A 20,156-nucleotide genomic window follows, 5' to 3' on the forward strand; every position below is an offset into this window, starting at 1 on the left:
GATATGGAAACAATCAAACTTTGATGTTCTCATGAAGAGAAAATCTATGCTTTCTATTATTGCAAAACACCTAACTCCATAATAAAAGAGAAAAAAAAAAAAAAAAGATTATTGCAATGAAGTAAACAGCAAATCCTTCCACCATAGGCAACAAAACTCAGATTTATTAATAAGAATGGACTAAGGACAAACATGGGTATATTCTAAAAAGATATAGATAGGAAGATTATTGAGAAAAAGACAAAAAAAGTTAAAAAGAAAAGAGATGAGGGATAACTACCGATGAAAATACTCATGGATAACCACTAAAAAAACTCACAAAGTGAAAAAGGAGAGAGGAGGGGGAGAATTTAGAGAAGTAGAGTAATAATTAACGAGTTGCATCATGCAAATAAAAATTTTTCTCTTTTATTATAAAAATAATAAATCTTAGAATGCATTTAGTATAAAGGTGATACTGTTATAAGTTTTAACTCTTAAAAAAGGTAATTATTAACTTAACCACTTAATATTAATATTTAATCCTCTACAGAAGAGATAAATGTTAACTAGGTTAAAAATTTATCTTATCCTTTTAAACATCCAAATAAAATTAACTAAGAGTTAAAAGTTATAAAAATAATAATTATCGTTTATTAATCTTATACCAAACACTCTATTAAAATAAATAAATAGACAGACTTAAAATTGAAATCTTATTCACTTTTTATGCTTTTAAAAATGGAGGAAATCTAACTAAACTACTCAATTGATAACAAAATCTTTCTATTTAACTATTCATTCAACCTAGAGCTATATATGTGTACATCATGGAAAATCCAAAAAAATTCAATTCACAAGAAGAAAAATTCTTCACATGGACCCTTTGGTATATAAATGGCTTAGGCCAGCAATGCTTGGACTTTTGGCTACTTTTTTTTCCCCATCATATCAAAATCTAGCTGAGCTGTGAGTATATTTATTATCTCAAGTTCATGTCACCTTGTGGTGGTTGGGTTGTCAAGGTGTTTTCCATGGGGATACATGTGTATGGAAATTAAGTGAGTTTAGGGTTTTTTTTTCCTTTCGCCTCTTGATTTGATCACAATGCTGTAAGCTTAATTAAGTTGATTAATTGTTTTGTTTTGTAGTTGAATGAATAGCTTGATAAGGGTTAATAGAAAGATTCTTCCAAATTACAGAAAAGGGAAGAGAATCTAATTGCCTTATTAATTAGTGTAATGTAATCCAGGCTGGCTGAAGATGAGAAATGAAAATGATATATAATGAAAGTTTTGTCCTAACATCACTACGCATAACCAGTTAAGATGAATTGATTTAAGATGAATTGATTCATCACCAATCATTTCAATAACTTATGGTGAGGTGCAGCTATGGAAAGTTCGAGCTCATATGAAGATGAGCTTAACAATCACTTGTTCTCATATAGGTTAAACTTATATTAGATGCACCCTTCATGAGTCAAGTCCACTAAAAAATTTCACTCATTAAAGTAACTTTACAATCGTTAGATTGAAAATGAACTTAGAGTATATTTAGTAAGGCGTAATGAGATGTAATGTAATCAAATATCCTACAATTACGTCTCTTTGATTATAATACATTCCATTACATTCTAACAAACGTAGCTTTATATCCATTTCCAAAGAAATTGAATACAAAATGGAAATAAGTTCATAATAAGAACCAAAAAAAAAAGAAAAAATACAGCACAAATGTTTACTGTTAAATTCAATTCATAGATGTGATTTTGACTTACAACAATTTCTATATGATTATTGCTATATATTTATGGTATACAATTTACAGTTCAGGACAAACTTTAGGGAGGGCAAAGAGGCAGAAGTCTGGCTGCCAAAGGTGACCTTGTCACCAAAAACAAGACTAACTCCACAAAACCTACTATTTATATAGTTTGTATACAGAAGATACTGTAATATCACAAAAGTGATACCTCAATTTAGGCACCATTCGCTTTCTAACAAGCGACCAACATCAGGGCATTCCTATGTATTATCATGCCAAACATATATATATATATATATGTATATATCTCATTGCCTGCTTCTCACCATCTGCATGGCTAAGAATCCATTGCATATCCAGCAACTTCATTTGATGGGATATGTAATTTTTGCATAAATGTGGCCAAGCTCTCCAGCAACTTCATCAGTGGCTAAACGCTAAGATCATCCATGACACTCAGTTTGGTTGCTGTAAGAAACAATTATGATGTGCATTAGCCAACATTTTGCTTCTAATACATACTGAATTTATGATTCAATGTAAAATTATGAGATAAACTCAAGTACGATAAGTATGAAAAGACCATCTTAATCCTGCAGTCAAGATTACAATTATGGAGATGAACACAAATCTTGTAATTTTATGCAAAGTATATAATATTTGAAAATATGATGAATTAAAGGGTTTTTTAGATGGTATACTAGAAGCCATGCATCTTTCTTTCAGCAAAAGATAAGGTCAACTTACTACAACTCTGATAAGCAACCATTTAGTTAAAAATCAAACTCACCTTAAGATCGTGTGATATCCTAGTCCATGAGACAATCACACTTCCCATGAGCCCAAACAAGGCGACCACTCAGGAAATTCTGTAGTATTCCTCATTGTTGCTCCCATACAGATGATCTTTCTGAAAACAAATTTTTGAATATGTATCAAAGCATTGGAATGAGCAACACTATTATTCTACTTCCTACAAATTTACTTGCAACATTTTCTTGTTTGCCGAAAAAAAACAAAAACACTTACAAATACCGACACATATCTGCACAGGTATTATCTTTATCACTACACTAGCTTTCCCATTGAAATTCTATATAAGCCTTGGGAACTAAAATTATAAGTCGCAGATTTTTCACAGAAAAAAAATTACAATTTTAATTTTTTTTATTTTAAATAATTGAAAGTGTAATTGTTCTACCACTCATTCTCCTATTTCTGGATATTAAAAAACAATCTTATGCCCTCTCCCCCTCTAAATAAGCATTCATAAGGTTCTGTCATTCTAAGTGAATTATGATGGACTGCTAGTTATTATACAAACTCTTCAACATCATTTGTGCACTCCTTATCTAATTGGGGTAGATTTTCAACTACTCCATAAAGTTTTATACCAAAATGAAGATCTATTTTATTTTTGGCACAACTGCCAATAAAAAGAAAAGAAAAGAAATTTATTTGTTATGTGCTTCATAATTTCAGCAATAGCCAAAGATGGTTGTTTGCAAATTTGCTATGCAAGGCATTAGTTCTATTAAGTAAGGAAAGACAGTTCTATGTTTAGATTGCTTAAGATCACAAGGACAACAAAAGCTGAAAGTTCTCTTTCAGTCATTTGAGGAAACAAATGCAGAGTTGGATATCTTAAATGCCCACAGGTAATTCTTAATAACCATTAGCTAAGAGTTAATTTGGACATCCCATAAAATTGAATTACTTCATGCTGTTTTACATATAAAATTTTGATATCAATATATCTCAAGAATAAAACTAGTTCAGGATTTGGCAGCAATAAAAGCCATGTTAAAAAAAAAAAAAATTACATAAAAGCCTGAGAAAACTATGGTGGAACTCACCTGGGAATACAAATGCTCATCAAACATGGTAACAGCACATGGTCCTGATGAAGAAGCCCAACTACCAGGGTTAGCGTCGTATCCAGGTTTGGGAGCTTCAAAACTTCCATTAACATGAAAATCCACAGGGCTTTCTTGTAGGTTCATCTCTGCTGCAGATTGGAATTTTGTATCATTCAGCAAATTCAGATTGTATGGCATGTAAGGATACTGCCCAGCCAACTGCAGCCTCAGTGATGCAGTTCCACTTAACTCATTAAGAATACCATTCACACCATTTTCTTGACTGGAATTAGATAGCTCGGAACTTTTTCCTGTGCCAAAGTAACCAGAATAACTTCCAAAGGAGGAACTTGCAGAACATTCGACATCCCTAAAGAAAGAAAAGTTCACTTATAGGTCAGAATACATCATCAGGAGGCCTTTGTGTAAAAGGATCATATATATACACAAAAATTTTTCATCCTTCTGTAAATATTTGACTCATCTTAGACTAAGTCATATACAAAAATAAAATGCCTCCTAGAAATGTGAGTTTCATCTCTCTCTCTCTCTCTCTCTCTCTCTCCATGTGTGTGTGCGGTGGCAAAAGCCAAGAATTTTTTTGATCAGTGGAGGGAAAAATGCATTTAATTATATATAAAATATTTATTCATAAGCATAATCATGTGAACATTTGAATTAGTCATACCTAAATAGATAATTTTCCTATTGTATTTTCAAATGTATTAAATTTAATTGTGCATTATAACCTTATGAAAAACAGACTAACAAAATAATTATACATGTATTTTATATATTCTCTCGTTACATATTAGGCACAAATCACAAAGCAACCAAATATACAAGTAAAATACTAAAAAAATAACAGATTTGACGGGTTTTTTTTTCTCATTTTACTTTTTTTTTTTCACTTTATAATTAAGTTTTTATTATGAGTAATAAGCTTTCAAGCCATTCTTTGTGATAATAAGTTAATAACTAGCCAAATTATTGCAAGACTTTCAGTATAATGTTATTGGGCCAAAGTTTTGGTATAGCCTCTTGGGCCATAGATCAGGTTTTAGTGAGTGTAAGTTCTGCAACTCATGGTAACTTGGCTCCACCAGTGTATCTGTGCATGTCTCCACACACACACACGCATATACTTGTTCATGCTGCTTTAAAAAGATTAGAATTGCTATTGTATACATAGGTTTGAAAGAGTAAGTCTCTGGATTTCCAGGACGATTATATTTGGAGCATTGGAATTAGATGCTACCTATTGGGAAGTAGATTTGGATCCTCTGGTAACACAATCTGTTGACTGTCATTATTAGGAATCCATGGCATGGGTGGGAGCTGCTGCTCAGCACCAATTCTGAAAGGTACATGCATCCCATTTTGAAACTGCAAGCAATGTTAGTTTAGATGATATCTTCTTATGAAGACACAGAGGAAAGCAAAAGCATCAAGACACTCTTTACCTGACTATTGCATTCTAGCGACATAAGTTGCTGTTTTCCTAAATATTCCTGGCAAGGAGAAATCAAAATTGTTGGTGATGAAGAAGAGATTATAATTTGAAGGCTAAAAGAAAGAATTTGAAGTCATTCAGTTTTCCATCTGTTTGATATGAAGTGCGGGACTCTTTTTTCATGAAAAATTTTCCAGCAGCGAGTATCCTTCTTTCACATAAGTTAACGCACTCTTTTACCCTTGGGGGTTTAATTCCATTTTTTTTTTTTAATCCTTTTACATAATTAAAAGGTGACTAAGATATCAAATCATCTTCCTGCTCCTTGATCTCCTCTTTTTAATTTGAAAAAGCAAAAAATCCCAGTACTTTAAAACAAGATATCTTAGTCATGTTTAGATTCATAACACTGTGGATGTTTAGATTCATGTATTTTTACATGTGGGTTCAAGTGCATATCACAATTTAATCCATATTCAGTCCATGGATAAATCTAAGCAAGAATGATAGACACACCTTATGAGCTTGAATTTTATTAAGCGATTCCCTGAGTGAATTTTCCAATTGACCCAGATGTTCTATGTTGTTAATTTTATCTGGATTAGTCCAATAGCTGCAGAAACTCAAAGTAAATTTAAATTAGTATGGGTGGCAAACAGTTGCATCAATATGTTAAATCACTGTATAAATTCATGAAACACAAAACACAATTCTGCAGTCAAAGATTTCCTGTGCACCTCAGTCTTTTATGCACTTCAGAAAGTTGATTCTGCAATAACCTCGATTGGTTTGACAGGTCCTGATTGATGCAATTTCAAAAATGTAAAATATGTCACCAGCTTAAGAATAAAACAACAACGAGTTGTAAGAGATCACAGTAACATTGGAATTACTGTTTGAGCCTGTACCTCCATTGTTTGAGAACTGAAACACATAAAGTGAAAACAATAAGTGCTTTCAACAATGAATATGGTCAACCTAAGAAGATATACAACAATGTTTTTGTTGACAAGCACACACCTTGTGCCCAGAAATTCAGGTATGTTAACATCATGGTCCAACTTCTTAAAAGTTTTCTTCAGCGCCTTTACTCTCAAAAAGAAAACAAAAGGTCACATTAGCAATGAGAACAAAAAAAATTCAGTAATGAAGCCAAGTGTTAAGAGAAAATAAAGAGATTGATATTAGAATGGGGAATGGGTCATAAGAAAGGACTTACTTCAAGGCTTTCCAACTTCCTGTTCCAATCAAATGAAGAAGAATTAAAACTCCAATTCCATAAACAAACTCAGATACAAGAAATTAAAAAGAAAAAAGGAAGTGAGGAAACTTCCCTGTACCTTTTTGCCCTTTCTTGAGGTGTTAACTGAGCAAATTTTGCAATGACCTCTTCAATGCTGCTCGCACCACCAAATAGAAAAGGATTTTTAAGAAGCTATCAATGTCTATATGTTAATGATGACGAAAGTGATGATAATGACGAACAATAGAATGAGTAAAAATTACACTGTGAACAACCCAGGATCTTTAAAGTACTTTTTCCCCAGGCCAAAATCATAAAACAAAGACATAAATAGATCTGGTGTGCATTTGCACATGACAAATCAAACACCTAAGTCATTCACTATCGCTACCAACACTTTTAATCCATTTGATAACTGTATTGTAGCTAAACAATGTATGATTAACTCCTGCTCAGTTCAATTAAGTACAGCGAGGTTAAGTTTTATATGTGCCTATGAAATGAAGTAGTTCAGTAGAAAAAGAAAATGGATATGATTTTTGTAGGTAAGTTTAATAGTTCCCAAGCTATAAATCCCTAAATCAGAAAGAGCATCAATGATGGTACCTCCGCTTTCCTTTGCATATTGAGGGCTTGCCAGTTGGTGAGAACATGAGAAGGATAATATCTATGTCACATAGAATAGATAACTCTTTAGCCTTCTTCATGATTCCATGCTTCCTTTTGCCATAGGTTGCTTGACGGCCATTTGTGTTCTCCAATTTCTTGATCTTTAGCTTAACCCTACCCATCCTGCACATTTGGCATCAATATTATCACAATCTTGAAGGAGCCTCAACATCTAAATATCAATACAATTTAAATCCTAATTTCCACCAGTATTATGTAATTCAAACAAATGCAAACATCCTCTGCATCGATTAGAATCAGCATTACATTGCAAGGCAATATGAAACGACATATCAAAATACCAATATGTGATGTGCCAGCAGCAGCATCAATATTTACAATGAAAATCAACAAGAAAGAAAAGGTATAAGAAAACATAAACTTTTGATACAAAGGAGAAATGATATCCTATATAAGATCAGAACAAATGAAAATAAAATCATCCAAAATAGACTAAACCCATGTAAATAATGCATCAAGAACACACAATCAAACGAATTAAAGACTACCCAATTTAGGATTCAGACGTTTTTCAACTTTCCTTTTTTGTTCTTAAAAAAATCTACCCGAGAGGGATGAGAAAGAGAAAACAAAAAAAGAAGCTCCCAAAAAATAAAACTTACCCAAATGAGCAAATCAAACGAGGAGTTGAAAGTGCATAATTGAAAGGTCTTAAATGTAGGACAGGTCCATCATTGAGCCAAGGAGAGAAAAGAACAGAACCAGCTAAAGTTTAGAGAGAGAAAATAAGAGAGAGAGAGAGGTGTGAGCTTACATATAGGGTTGCATGACACGACCGGGTGAGCGGCAAAAGCGGTCATACGAGGGAGCTTCAGAATCGGGATCGTCAGAAGTTTCCACCAAAAGCCAAAACCAACCAAACCCATTATACCCACCTCATTCAATCTGCACCTTTCAATATCTAAAACCAAAACCCCCTCCTTCCGTTGAGGTTTATCAACCTTCCTCCTCCCCGTCACTCAAATTTCTGTTACTGTTTTAATTACCATGTTGTACATACCTAATTGTGCTTGCTTCTCCATGTTGAAAACGAGGAAACATGTTCAATCTTCGCATAACAACCTTAACAAATTTTAACAAATTATTGTATGCATTTGAGTTGGTATCAATTTTTTTTTTGTAATTTTTTTTTTGATAAAATGAATATATATATATATATATATATATATATATATATATATATATATATATATATATATTAATTCTAAGCTTAAGAGCATTAAATTAAAATAATAAAAATAAATAAATTATGTTAATTTATACATAATAAAATTAAAAATGAATTATAATTTAATCTTTAAAATTTATTTAAATTTATAATTTAATTTTTATAATTTTAAAATAAAGTAATTTAATTAAAATTTTACTTAAATTATTATTTATTTTAATTAAAATAATTAAAATATCTTTAACTTAGTCTCTAAAATTTAGTTAAACAACAACTTAATTTTTATATTTTTAAAATTAAATAATTTAATATTAAATAATTTAATAAATTTATAAGTTAGTTACTATTATAATGATTATTATTAATTTTTTTTATTAAATTTAATAAAAATAATTAAAATATCTTTAATTTTATTTTTAATTTAAAAATAATTTAATTATTAATATTTTATTTTATTAATAATTTATGCCTATTTTCATATTTTATTTTATATATATATATATATAAAATAAAATATAAAAATAGGCATAAATTATTAATAAATATATATATATATATATATATATATATATATATAATTTTATAAAATTATAGAGACTCATTCTAAATAGCTATGATACCTAATGATCAATATCTAAAATATATACATACTTTAATAATTAATTAAAATTTTTAAAAAATTTAAAATAATTAATTCATGTTTTTAATGATTATAATTTAAAATTTAAAATTTTTTAATTTAATAGAATCTGCATTTTAAAAATATATAAAATAAATTATTAATAAAATAAAATCTTAATAATTAGATTATTGATAAAATAAAATATTAAAATTAAATTATTTTTAAAATAAAAATAGAATTAAAAATATTTTAATATTTTTATTAGAATTAATGATAATTTAATTAAATTTAATAATATTTTATAAAATAAATAAATAATATATATTAAAAATTTTAAAAGTAAAATAAAATTTAAAATATATTTTATAAGTATTTAGATTTTAATCACCAGGTGTCGTTTGTTTCACACCATGATTGCCGCAGGAACTCTACTCCTCCTTCCTCCCTCTTCCTTCTCTTCCCCAAAACTCTCTAAAACCCCCAAATGCCTTCCCACAGACACTGTGGACTCTGGCCTCCTCTTCCATGAAAAGCTCCAATACCTCACAGGCCTCAAAATCAATACCCAAAAAGCGCTCACTCAAAACCCAAATCTCCGCTCCACTCCTCTCTCCACCCTCTACTCCGTAGAGCACTGCCTCTCCTGCATGGGCCTCCACCGCCTTGCCATCGGCCGCATCCTAGACATGCACCCTGCCCTTCTCACCTCTGATCCGCACGTCTATCTCTATCCTGTCTTCGACTTCCTGCTCAACGAGGTTGGTATCCCATTTCCAGATATCGCCAAAACTATTTCTCGGTGTCCTAGGCTCTTAGTCTCTAGTGTTTCTGACCAATTGCGCCCTGCCCTTATCTTTCTTCGGAACCTTGGGTTTGTGGGTGCCAATGCCATCAATTGTCAGACAACTGTGTTGCTTGTATATAATATTGAATTTACCTTGATGGCTAAGATTGAATACTTGATGAGTTTGGGGTTTGAATACTGTGAGGTTAAAGAAATGGTAGTCAGGTCGCCGGGGCTTTTGACTTTTAGCGTAGAGAACAATTTAGTGCCAAAAGTGGAGTACTTTTTGGTGGAAATGAAGGGTGATTTGGAGGAATTGAAAAGATTTCCGCAGTATTTTTCATTCAGTTTGGAGGGGAAGATAAAGCCAAGGCATAGAATGTTGGCGGAGTACGGGTTGAAGCTTCCATTGTGTAAAATGTTGAAGATTAGTGATGGTGAATTCAGTGCAAGATTGGTCGATATGCGGCTAAGAATGGTTGGGGAGACTTAAGTGAAAATAAGTTGCATGGCTTCTTAAATATTTGTGTACATGTGTGTTCTAGTATGTTTGACTATGCTATACAGGAGCTTTAAATTTAAGCTGCTATAATTGCTTAACATATAATATAGAATCTGATTAGTAAATTGTTTTTAAAACATGGAAAGTTGTTTTATCCGTAAGATGTTTGATGCACTAGTGTTCTTTAATATGCCAATTAAATTATTTGGGCTTGAATATAAAGGAATAAAGAATACTATGTTTTTGTGGGAAGTCAGGCCTTAATGTGCTGGAGAAATTTGCAATAACATGAAAAATTTCTATATCAAGTTTGAATTTTGTTCATACAGATAAAGGAGCCAAATTATCTCTAGGCATTAATTAATATTGGTTTTATGGTCTTCTAACATTGGATGATGATTGATGAGTAAACATTCATGGAGCTTTACCAGAAACACACATTTGTCACCACTTGTCCACCCTTTATTTATGATGTGTTGGCCATTTGCATAGCTATTACTATTCACTGGCACCTTGTATCTGGAAATTTGAAATATTGGTCATTTTATTTTTCCTGGTTACTACTAAAGGAATTGGAGTTTGGTTTTGCAAGCATTTAACATATTAATAAATTCCCATCAATTATAGTGGTAATTAGCTTCATTGAAATATTTGTGCAACGTAGATGATGTTTTAGAATAAGTCACAGCAGGATCATTGTCTCATTGTCTTTCTTATAATAAGGATCTTACTTTATTGCTTGGTATCCTCAATATTTTTGGGTCTTTCCCCCCTCTTTCTCGAGAGTGGATAAAAAGAGTGTGGAGATTGGTTACTTCTAGGGTAATTTCCTGAAAATCTTTCAATACTTATTTTCCTTGTGTTCTTGATGCGTCCTTATGTTCATATAGCTAATCATATTTGGAGGGTTAATATTTCATATTAGATAATGTCTTTTATTTGCTTTAAAACCCTACTAATTGTAAGTGAGGACTGAGCAGACCAAACAAGATGTTATCTCATGAGGTGTGTTATGTGTTACAATATTAGTGAGTCTTGTAGTGCATTGCATTTTGCTGCATTTGGAATTGACTTTGTCGTGTCTTGGGAATCATTAACTTTGGCTGCAAGTGACGAGCTCACAGATTTATTGACTACAAAATTTTAAGAGATTCAGAAGAAAAGGCAAAAAGGTCATCCTGCTGTGCTGTGTTGCAGTGGTGTGGCATCTTTAACTGGAGAGTAATGCTAAGATTTTTGAGCATCAAGATTTCCCTTTGTGGTCCTGTGGGGTAAAATGCTTTTATCAACTTCATTATGGCTTTTTTATTTTGGAATTTCTTGGGGATGTACTTTGATATATTGCCTGATTATGGGGATTTACTGTTATGCTTGTGGATTTTTGATAATGCTGCGCCCCTAAATTGATGGTACATTCATGGTTCTTGTGTTTTACTGTTTTTGTGAATATCAATTTTTTCTTTTACTTTTTTCATAGAGTTCTACACATACTAGCATATTATGATCCTTGAAATTATCACTAAGATTTTATGTTAAATTTGTCTTATTCAATGTGCTAAATTGTCAGCACATTGCTCAGGGACAGTGCTTATGGCCTTATGCATATACAGCATTTAGGATCTGCTAACAAAATTTTAATGGAACTGTTTATTTTCTGCTTTCTCTAGTTTAAGGTTCATCTTCTAGTGATCTAAATCTATGTGAAGGAGTTAATGGTCTGCATTCCCTCTTAAAGGATTGCATGTCCTCCATGCTCCTAAACGGTAGCTTGTATGGTTCCCTTTGCAATTGTTCTTTTTATGTGCAACATCCTAGATATTGAAAGTGACCGTGTGTTCATGTTTGAACTGTTCAAAGTTGAATTTGTTGCTGTCTTCTTGTTCTTTCATAATCTAAGATAACATTTTTCTCTTAACAAAAATAATAATGAAGAAAAAAAAATTGATATATGGAATTTGCTCATTTGAGGTTCCTCTACTTCCTTGAGGAATAATCTTGGGGATCAGATGGCTGTTTCCCGTTTCTTTGATGTCGTCTGGTGGCTCCTTTGCTTCCAACTGGATTATTTGCCTTGAAAATTTCTGTCTTTATGCTTGCATTGCATCACCACAAGCCACTGGGGCTCTTGGAATCAGACTATCAGAGTTCATGATTTGGTGGCAGTTGTTGAGATGTGCCTTAAGATTGAAACATTTTCTATGCTTGAAAGATTTCCCATTTGTGTGACAGAATATACTGTCCTGTTCAGGTTATTCCACTTGCTAAAAGATTTTACTTTTAGAGTGCTAAGAGGGACTAGAGTGTGGGTGAATTACTGATGACAAGCTAGTTCTGGTTTTATTTGAAGATTGCATCTTGAAGTTGGTGACATGCTGTAGTTCTCTGGATTCAGGGTTGTGTTTGTATAAATTATTCGTGGAGGGAATGAATTCGAAACAGAGTATAGGAGACCGGTTTAGTTTTGGTCTGATTATTGATGATTTCAATTTTAGTTTGATTTTGATTTAATTCAATTTTTTTTTTCTTCTTCTTTAAATGTTTTGAGCCAGACTAAGCTGCTGGCTGAATAGTCGATTTCAGTCTAGTTTGATTCATGATTTTGAGAAGGAAAATTCAGTATGGCCTTTGGTATTTTCAGTTTCGATTTGGTTCAGATCCTTGAACTATTGATTGGTTTTAATCTTTAGGTTTGATCATGTGGATTTCAATCCAATTCTAAATCCAACCCAGACGATAGGCTAGTCTAGGCTCAAGTACAACCCTGCAACTGCATAGTGTCCCAGCTCCCAAGTTTCCTTGGGTAATAGGTAGCAGAGTTTGTTGAAAAGTGATGAAGGGACAGTGCATATACCTTCTACCCTTAAAGGCAGGCATTGAGAATTGCATAATTTAATAATTCTATTAAGTTGTGTCTAATATGAATTGGAATTCATATAAGAGTAAGTTTAACGATCATTAAATTAAATAATTATAAAGATATATATAAATTAATTAAAAAATATAAATTTATATGTAAATAATTAATCTAATGATTAATAAGTTTATTTTCATGTGAGTTTGATAACTGGGTAAATGGAGATGGGTTGGTATGATAGTCAGTGCACAGGAGGAGTGGGCAATGGTCTGCAGCTAATCTGGGCCAGAACTACACGTGAAAGGGTACAAAGTGGATCGAAGTGGGGTCTATGTAGCTGAAAATTGCATTGTGACCTTTTTCCATGCATGGACATTGTGCTTCTTTCCCCCCTTTGCTCATTAATTAACGCCACTTTCTAGGAGTGGCCACTCAGGGTTGATTCAAATTTTAAATCAATAATTTCAATTCAAAATTTATAGAGATTGTAATTTAAGTTGTAACATCTCATCCATTCTAGTTTATTTTATTTATTTTAATAAAAAGATTGAAGGAATAAGATTCGAATCTGAATTTGTCGTATGAGTTATATATTTTTAATTATTGAATTAAGTTGGGTTAGATTAATTTTAATTTTACTTTTAATAAAATATAATAATTGAACTTTTTAAAATAATTTTTAAATTAAATTGATTAATTTTAATTCGGTTTAATATTAATTTTAGCCAATCACTTTTAATTAATTTAAATTTAATTTCCATTTCAAATTTAATTCAATCCCACTCTTCCTCTTCCAATAATGACAACTTCAAATTTTGAGGGATTTCTGGATACATATTGTATTAGAGCATTTAAATTATTATTATTATTATAAGAAAATGATAGAAATTAAAAAATTTAATATGATTTGTTAACTTGATATGAATTTGTTTGATTTAAAGTTATTTATAATTTATTTTAACTCACTCAGTTTTAAAAATTGTATATAAGTAAGTTTAATGGCAATTACATTAAATATTTATATCAAAATTTATGTATAATCAAATTAAAATGTATGTATGATAAAAATAATTAATATATTAATTTTGATATAACTAGTAGTTAGGTTTGTTTATATGTAAAATAAAATTTAGAATAATTTTATTAAATTTAATTCTTATATAAAATCAAACTTACAGTAAACATACCTAAATTTCAATGGCTCAAGAAATAAGAATTCAATCGAGAGCCAATTTTATTATTGATTCGCTTTGTCACTTATTTAATTAAATATTTGAAAATAATAAATTATATAATGAAGCATTTATTTTATATATTTATTGAGCATTATGAGTTGTTAAAGTTATACTATATGACTTACAAAAAAGAGAGTGCCTATAGACTTATTAACCTATCATTAGGGTTATTAATTTATGTAAAATTATTAAAGTGTGTATAATAAATGCATAAATTTAAATATAAATATTTAATTTAACCGTTATTAAATTAATTTTTATGTTAAATCCAACTTAAGCCTTGTGTAGTTATATTAGCTATTTTAGCAGTGGTTAGTTGTTTTAGTAGCTGTTAGTCGTTGGATATTAACTGTTAGTGGTTAACAATTTATACAGTAATTTAAAGTAGAAATATTTGATAAAAATAGCTATCGGATTAGTGATGACATCTTGTTAATCCTGATCAAAATATTTTCTTAACTTCTAAATATTATTATAAACACCATGTTATCGAACAGTATAAATAAGAAAAATAATATTTTAATTATAATCAAAATATTAAATATTATCTTAAAAGGGAATAGGGTTTATAATAGCTGCATAAAAAATAGAAGCTAAACTCTATTCTATCTATGAAACTATTCAAAAACATCAGCAGGTACAGACAAATTCCTCTTGATCTTATAGTAAGTTATGTTCCTTCTCCAATCAAGGTAACAAAATCTCTTACAAAATCAACACCCTGTCCTTCTGTTTTTAATTTCTTCTTCTTCTTCTTCTTCTTCTTCTTCTTCTCTGCTGTCATCAACTCCATGCACAGTTACTGAACTTTTCTACCTACTTACTGTAAACATCTCTAAATCATGAATGCATATTGTGTTCTCTGTACATTTAATAAAACAGTATAATAATTTAAAATTTGTAAAAAAAAAAAAATAATTTTAACAAAAATTACAGTCACTTAGTCTGATTTGGTCTAATAGGTAAATAATATAACTCATTTGGTAGATCTAAATTGGAGTCTTTATACCTTAATTCTCTGCTCAAAACAAAGATGACAGCCACTAATCTTTTAACCAGGCACAATTTTTATCAGTTTCATAGCCACTACATTCAAAATTGATTAAGCCTTAATTAAATCTTCATCTACTTTGATCCAACAGTTCTTAAATTTTTATGTTATTTTCTTTTTTTATAAATTAATTAGCTTTAATTTCACATGAATTTGATTGGAAAATTTAATTGTGATAATTTTGAAAATTTTTTAGCAAATTGTTAAAATTGAAGGCATAAATTATTTTTATTAAATTGGTATTTGTTTTTTAAATATTTTTAGAGTTCCTTTAATGAGAAATAAATAAATAAATAAATATATGAAAACAATAAATAATATTATTTTAGCTATAGGTGATGTGTTAATATTGAATTTCCCAAATTGAAAGAGGTAAGCGAAGCATTTATTTCTTTGCAGGTACCTGTCCCTCAACATTAACAAGTGGGTCTGAAACTGTACTCTTCCAGGCCCTTTCAAACATCCGGAGACCTAAGACTAAGGGTGTGTAAATAGTCCGTTCGGTTATGAACTGAATCAAACAGGTAAAATTGAAAATTTTAAAAATTTAATCAAATTGATTAATGAGAGAAAATTAAATTGAATCAAATCGATAAATATTAATTTAGTTCGGTTTTAAACTAATCAAACTGAAATTTATAAATTGAGCATTTAATTTTCAATTGGATTAGGTTCGGTTTTAAAATGATTAAACCTAAATCTTAGGGTTCAGTTTGATTTTCTTTGATTTCCTTGATATATATATTAATAATTTCGGTTCGGTTCAGTTTTTTTTGATTTTTTATGAAAATAACCGAACCGAACAGATTAACCGAAATTATCAAAAATTATAAACTGAACAGAACCGATTAAGTTTTAAAACCGAACCGATTGAACCAAATTGATTCGATTCGATTTTTTAGTTTAAATCGAAAACTGCTCTCCCCTACCTAAGACTAGAGGGTGTGTACGGCTGGTTTTGTTGGGTTCAATATATTATCAATTCGATTTGTAAAGTGTTAGAACCGAAATTAATAAAATAATTATAAAATTAATATTTTCAATTTTTATAATAAAACATATTAAATTCGGATTAGATTTGGTTTGGTAATATGAATTGCGATTTTTTTTTTAATTCTTTGAATTCATTCAATACTTTTTAAGATTTTTATAACTCAACTCTTACCGATACATGTATTAAATTAAATAATTAAAATTATTAATATTTATTAACTAAAAAAATACAATTTAATATATTTAATTTCAAATTAGATTTCTTGATAATAAATTTTTATAAATTTTTTCATATATTATATAAAATATTTACTTCCAATAAACTGTTCATAGCCCCCTTTTTCAATGTCTGTACTAAGTATCGGTTTGCGTTATATTGATTTGATAATTTTCAAAATCAAAACCAAATCAAAATATTGATTTATATAATTTCTAACCCATAATCAATATTCAAATCAAAACTATAAAAATCGAGTCGAATGAGTACGATTTCATCGGTTTGAACGGTTTATGTACATCTCTATTGAGACCATTCTCAGTTCTCTCCAAATTTTTTTTTAGTTTTTTTATTTGTGAATATCATCTGCATAATTCCTTGTTTGGGTTTCTTTGGACTCTTTTATACTATAGATGATGTTTGGATTTATGCCTTTAGCAAAAGTTAAAAGGCATGCAATCAAGTTATATAATTTTATATCACCAACACATTTTATGCATAATTTCACTTTATAATAAGAAATAAAATTTATTTTATTTTATGTTAAAAATTTTAATTAATAAATAAAAATAATTAAATTTAAACTCTAAATTTTTTATTTAAAAATATTTTAATATCATATTAATAAACCACTAAATTTAAAATTTAAAATTGTAAATAAAAGACTCTAAAAATAGTTTTAGATGTATAATAGATGATATATGTGGTTGTGAAATGTGAATGGAGTCTTCCTAACAAGCCCCTAAAGAAGAGGTGGAAAGGTCATCCACCATTAGAGTCACATCTCACATGGTAATGGGTAAAGAGAGAATTGAATGTTGTTCTTGTGTGTTCAGACACAGTTAACTGACTTCCATGCTTGATATCCAACATATGTAGAGGTGATAGAGAACCTAATTAAAGCAAGCATATGATGTTTTGTTGTTTGTACCTACTAATGCCCTCTCTCTCTCTCTCTCTCTCTCTCTCTTCAAGCTTTATGTGCTGTTAGCTTTCCAATCCCCATATCCTGCTTAGTAGATTTGTCATTTTCTAACAAGTTATGGGGTAACCTATAGTAAACAGAGCACACCCACCTTTGCATACTCTGCCATATGGTTCCAAGGGAACAGCTCCAACAGAATCTTAAGGATCAGCCCTACTATTTATATGGTGGGCCAATCCATCTGATATATCACAGACTTTGCCTTTGATGCAATTGCATGCATCAACTAATCACTTTCCTTAGGAAAAAAAAATATTTTGATTAGCCCATCAAATATTTGTTATTGTTTATCTTACATGGGTCATTCCAAAAGCATGTTCATTCCATTCATTGTCAATCTAACCAACTCAAGCACATGAGCATTGGGTGTTGATGAGGGAACACATCCTCTTATCAGACAGCAAACCTCACTCTCTAAACATAGGATGCTTCTAACCCACTTGCTTCCAACATTTATGCTTCTTGGTTGAGTGATTCAACAACATTTTTTTCATCTGTAAGTCTCACATCATGTGATACCCATCTCTATTTCATGTTGTGGCATCTTCATTTTTTTCAACTATGTTCAGCTTTATGTTTGCTTCTGTAGAATTATGCATTATTAATGGATTAGTATTAGTAAAAAGTTCTACCCAAACTTGAGAAATAACTTTTCTTTTTTAAAATGGTTGATTTTACTTGTGAATATGCTGTTTAATGAAGCTGAATGGCAAAAAAAATTGAAGTTTCTGTTTAATAATAACTTTTAAGGTAGAATTTAGTATTTTCATTATGATTAAAAATACTATCTCTTTAACTTATATTATTCGGTGGCATAATATTTGTATTAGTATTTAGAGGTTAATGGAGTAATTTTTTTTTAATTAATAAGATTATACTACTATTTTTACATCTAATAACTATTTTTATTAAGCATTTTTATTCTAAATCATTATATAAACAGTTAAATATTAATATTTATTGGCTAATAAAATAGCTGACAGTGATTTAGACACTCCAGGGAGATGACAAATTTTTCTCTTCCAAAACCTTGTTATTTTCTTAGGTTCTTCAATTCAAGGAGTGTTATTCAAGTGCTCTAGTGAGAGCGTGGGCGAGAGTGGGGAATCCTAAGTTGGCAATAATTGAAGATAGATAAAGGTATGCAATGCAAACAAACACAAGCACCGAGATTATTATGACAATGGGGTTTACACGTGCAAAGGAGTGCGCACGTGGGAATAGAATATTAGAAGCAGAAGCTGAACCACAAGGCAGAGAAGGCCAGGAAAGCTCAGTTTTAAAATTTAATATTTTGGTATGTAGAGGTGGAGATATATGGTATGGATGATGAGAGCAATATATTCTCTATATTGCATGATTTCATACATAAATCTCTGCAATATACAGCACATTTTGTTGTCTGAAAAGTTTGAGACCAAGCGACTGATTGTCTTTTCTCTGAATTTGTCCACAATATACTAAATGGTCCCTTTTGGAGGTTGGAAAGTCTATGCTTTTCTAGTCTCCTTCGCTTACCATCAAATAATGAGACCCCATGCAACAATCTTTGGAAGCTTTCATCTCTTTGGTCCGAAGAAATTGATACAGAAACAGAAGTTAAAGAAATCCATCAGGTCTTTGTGCCATATCTTGAATGAAGTAGCTAAATAACATGAAGAAATTCACTGGGTACTTTGGATTTTGTACCAAAAGTAATTACATAGATGGATTAGATTAACTAAATCATAATGATGATGATGATGATGATGGTGGTGTTAATTTGTATTGCAAGTTCCCAATGCATGAGTTAGGTCATGATGACATCAAAAACAGTTCAATATTGATATTCCATCTCCTAAGCAAGTTCACATGGTTCCATCACATATATGTACACACCATAAATGAAAATTGGTAAGATGGAAACAGAAGAAAGCAATGACGACACAGTTTTGAAGGTGAGTGACATAGAAACATGCTTTCTTTGGCTGGGACCCTAAGGACTGAGAGATGTGTTATAGGGGTTGGAAGTAACTGCAAATGGTGGGTTTTTCAATTATTTTTGGGTCGTTTTGGTTTGGTTTGTTTCCAATAGAAAGTCAGGTTTTCAAAGTTTTTGACCCAAAGCTAGCTAGCCGCTGCTTGCTGTGTTTTTGCTCAGTTCTTCTCAGCAAGGATTGTACATTCCTGTTACACTGTGACCACAATAAATGAAACGTCCTTCACTGGGGCTTTTCTCACTGTGAAAAGTTGAAAACTGTAAAGTCATTTTCTTCTTCTTATTGTTTAGTATTAATAGATTTGTTGTGTTTTTTCTTTTTTTGTATGTCGTTTTAGGAGATGGCAAGTGCTGTCTCTGGACATTCCTTGCATGGAAATGTGGCCTTGCTTTTAACTGGTCTAATTGGGGTTTATTTAGAATGTCTCAGATTTATCTAACCCCTTGTAGATCTGTGTGATCTGACTTATCATCATTTCTTCAAATCAAAGTCATTAGTCACCAGTTTTTACCATTTTTCATGTACATAAAAACCCAACAACATTCAACAGTTACAAGGGAGATGTAAACGAACTAAACAAGCATTTGATAAAAATTCAGTTAAATTCATTTTATTTAGAAAATAAGCTAAATTTGAATTCAATTCTTAAACTCATTTAATAAATGAGACTCTTTAAAATTCGTGAATTAACTCATTTACAGATTTACAAATAAACTAAAGAGTAGGCTTTTTATATAAGATTATGAACATGTTTATTTGTAAAAATATTTATATT

The 20,156-nt window shown here is 30.6% G+C and overlaps 2 protein-coding genes across 4 annotated transcripts; one reads left to right on the forward strand and one right to left on the reverse strand.

The window, feature by feature from the left end:
• Positions 1–1,705: 1,705 nt before the first annotated feature.
• On the reverse strand, positions 1,706–8,085 carry LOC110650088 (agamous-like MADS-box protein AGL30). 3 transcript variants are annotated; one of them, XM_021804892.2, is made up of 13 exons: positions 7,746–8,083; positions 6,908–7,093; positions 6,399–6,455; positions 6,278–6,296; positions 6,079–6,143; positions 5,967–5,982; positions 5,796–5,857; positions 5,575–5,671; positions 5,069–5,116; positions 4,864–4,991; positions 3,603–3,975; positions 2,537–2,656; positions 1,706–2,214 (listed from the first exon to the last, which is right to left on the reverse strand). In XM_021804892.2, the coding sequence occupies exons 1-12, from the start codon at positions 7,757–7,759 to the stop codon at positions 2,606–2,608; spliced, it is 1,116 nt and encodes a 371-aa protein (XP_021660584.2). In that variant the 5' UTR covers positions 7,760–8,083; the 3' UTR covers positions 1,706–2,214; positions 2,537–2,605. The 3 variants fall into 3 exon arrangements, with proteins under 3 accessions (XP_021660584.2, XP_021660585.2, XP_021660586.2); XM_021804893.2 differs by lacking the exon at positions 7,746–8,083 and adding an exon at positions 7,594–7,739; XM_021804894.2 differs by lacking the exon at positions 5,069–5,116 and having other exon boundaries at positions 7,746–8,085.
• Positions 8,086–9,174: 1,089 nt separating this feature from the next.
• LOC110650086 (transcription termination factor MTEF1, chloroplastic) lies at positions 9,175–10,204 on the forward strand. The gene has a single exon (XM_058154041.1). The coding sequence runs from the start codon at positions 9,192–9,194 to the stop codon at positions 10,056–10,058; it is 867 nt and encodes a 288-aa protein (XP_058010024.1). The 5' UTR covers positions 9,175–9,191; the 3' UTR covers positions 10,059–10,204.
• The last annotated feature ends 9,952 nt before the right edge of the window (positions 10,205–20,156 follow it).

This window comes from Hevea brasiliensis, chromosome 9 (assembly GCF_030052815.1).
Source record: "Hevea brasiliensis isolate MT/VB/25A 57/8 chromosome 9, ASM3005281v1, whole genome shotgun sequence".
Lineage (NCBI taxonomy): Eukaryota > Viridiplantae > Streptophyta > Magnoliopsida > Malpighiales > Euphorbiaceae > Hevea > Hevea brasiliensis.